Source organism: Loa loa (assembly GCF_000183805.2).
Source record: "Loa loa unplaced genomic scaffold supercont3.665, whole genome shotgun sequence".
Lineage (NCBI taxonomy): Eukaryota > Metazoa > Nematoda > Chromadorea > Rhabditida > Onchocercidae > Loa > Loa loa.
This window is the reverse complement of record NW_018108845.1, coordinates 1-2,833: the sequence shown is the minus strand read 5'-3', so window position 1 is coordinate 2,833 and position 2,833 is coordinate 1. Positions and strand designations below refer to the sequence as shown.

The 2,833-nt window shown below is 25.7% G+C and overlaps 1 protein-coding gene across 1 annotated transcript; it reads right to left on the bottom strand.

Moving 5' to 3' along the window:
* Positions 1–626: 626 nt before the first annotated feature.
* LOAG_14262 (hypothetical protein) lies at positions 627–2,384 on the bottom strand (the record flags this gene model as incomplete). The annotated part of the gene is made up of 1 exon (XM_003149760.2): positions 627–2,384. The coding sequence occupies one exon, from the start codon at positions 2,382–2,384 to the stop codon at positions 627–629; it is 1,758 nt and encodes a 585-aa protein (XP_003149808.2).
* Between the last annotated feature and the right edge of the window lie 449 nt (positions 2,385–2,833).

The window sequence follows — 2,833 nt, the reverse complement described above, 5'->3', positions numbered from 1 at the left end:
TTGCTTGTTATATTAATTTTTATGTTTATATTGAATAATTACAGAATGGTCAAATTTCGATTTCAATTTCGATTTTTCATTATAATTTCCTAAACGAATGTATCAATGGAAAATTTGTTAGTTTAACTAAAAGAAACATTCTTTTTATGAAAAAAAATTTTTTTTTTCATCATTTATTTATCAAAAAAAAAAAAGAAATATTAATAAATATATTAATCGTAAAATTTCTGAATTTTCGATATATTTTTGATGTAAAAAAAAAAAAAAAAATAAGCGTTCTTACTGGATACAATCCAGAGTTACCGTATATATATATATATATATATGTATAGCTCCAGTAGCTTCAGATACATATATTTTAATGATTATTTTTTTTTATTTTAGATAATACTGTCTGGAGCTACCAAATATATATATATATATATATATATTCTCAATGAATACTATCCAGAACTATTATATATACACTATTAACAGTATTCAAAATATTTCATGTTAATTTAAATTTTAACTTCCAGTAAAAGTTAATAAACCTATAACATAGGAATATTTTGAAATTAAAAAAAAAAAAATTAATATTTTATGCAAAAAAACAAAAAAAAAAAAAAGATGTAATAATTAATAAGCTAACCATTGATTGTATTATCGCTTCCATTATTTATCATTACATTCATATCATTTGAATTGATTACATTTATTATTGTTGTATCATTTAAAAAATTATCAAAATTTTGCTCCATTTCTGATGAAATTATTAAATTTGATTTAGTAGCTTGAAATATTTCTGTTTCCGGTATCGTTTCAGTTTGCATAGCTAATGAATTAATTGTTGTAAATGTATAATTAGTTTCATTAAATTGTCCCAAATTTTTTACACTTTTAGATAATTCCGGAAATATTGTTTGAATAATTTTTTCTTCTTTTTCATCCTTTTCTTCTTCTTCTTCTTCTTCATTAATTTTCAATCGTAAATTATTTCCATCATTTCGTTCTTTTTCATATTGATTGAATCGAATAGTAGCAGTAGTAGTAGTAGTAGTAGGAGGAGGAGGAGGAGTTGTAAATGGAATTGAATGAATTAATATTGTATGAATTAATTGTAAAATAATAATATCTGTTGTATTTCTTGATGCTTTTTGTTGATAATCCAACAAAATATTTGTTTCATTTAATGAATTACAGAAATATTCAATTTTAATTTTTTCAATTTTCATATTATTTATCATAAATTGTCGACAAATAATTATTGTTTGTTGTAAATTATCAACATTATCATCCATACATTTATCCGAATTATCTAAATGACATATATTATAGTGATATTGTTCGGTGCAGTTAATTTCACCCATTCCTTGATTTGTCATACATATTCGAATTAGATTACTTGAAATATTTTCATCATCATATTGTTGATATTGTTTTAATAATTGCCAAGCAATTTCCTGTCCCATTGTTGTCACATTAAATTTTGCAAATTCAATCCATTGGCTTAAACGGATAATATTATTGCTGATTTCATCATCCGAAAATATCATTGTATTGTCGTAATTGTTTAAAGCAAGTGTAACATCCAAATTTTGAAGTATTTGTTGAGTCCAAATTTGAAATTCTGAATTTTTGACATTTTCATTTTGTCCAACCATTATTACACTCGTTTTATTATGAATAATCGTTTGAATCCAATCGATAAACGTTGAAATTGTTGATTTATTACCTTCCTGACAAGCATATTCCGTAGAATTAATTAAATACCCATTTTCCGGATCAATATTAATGCAAAATTCATGACATTTCTTTGATTCCTGCGAAATATTACACATATTTGTATCCGTATTTGTCAAATCCTCCACATCGTTGATAATTTCTTCGTAACAAAATGTTGATTTTTGATCTGTAGAACATTTCCGGTTTATCATCGAAATATGCTGAATATCCAAGGAATGTTGAGCTAAATTGACCGGTTCCAATGATAAATTCCAAAAACGTAAAGATTCTTTGAATGTAACATATTTTTGTTTTTCATTATTAGCAATACAGGAAGCTTTCATCATTTCCGATTTTTTCAATTCCCGAATTTCATTTTCTTCATCCATCTCTTTATCCGTATTACGTTTTAACTCGGAAACAATCTCGGGAATACTTGAATACCATGAATTGGATTTATTTAGCCACCATTCTTCATTATTATCCCAATTTGATTGACGTGAATGAATTTGCTGATTGACCATATGACCTCTTGATAAATTTTTACTAATTAATTTAATGAACATTGGACTTGATTTTTCCGTATTACCAGTAATACGTGCAAGTTGTTGATCGTATCTCTCGCCTATTTTTACAACTTTTTTCAAATTTTCCTGCAAATAAAATTCATGTTTATTCATATTTTTTGAAAATAATTTTATTTTGTATTATTGGAAATATATGAAGCTTCTGTTATTTTCGTTTTTTTTTCAATTTCCTAATTTCGTTTTCTGTATCCATTTCCTGTATCCATTTTCTCTATATCCGTTTTCTGTATCCGTTTTCTGCATCCATCTTCTATATCCATTTTCTGTATCCATTTTCCCTACATCCGTTTTCTGTATCCATTTTTTGTATCCATTTTCTATATCCATTCTCTGTATCCATTTCCTCTATATCCTCTATATCCATTTTCTGTATCCATTTTTTGTATCCGTTTTCTAAATCCACTTTCCTTATCCGTTTTCTAAATCCACTTTCCTTATCCGTTTTCTAAATCCACTTTCTTTATCCGTTTTCTAAATCCACTTTCCTTATCCGTTTTCTAAATCCACTTTCTTTATCCATTTTCTGTATCCGTTTTCTGCAT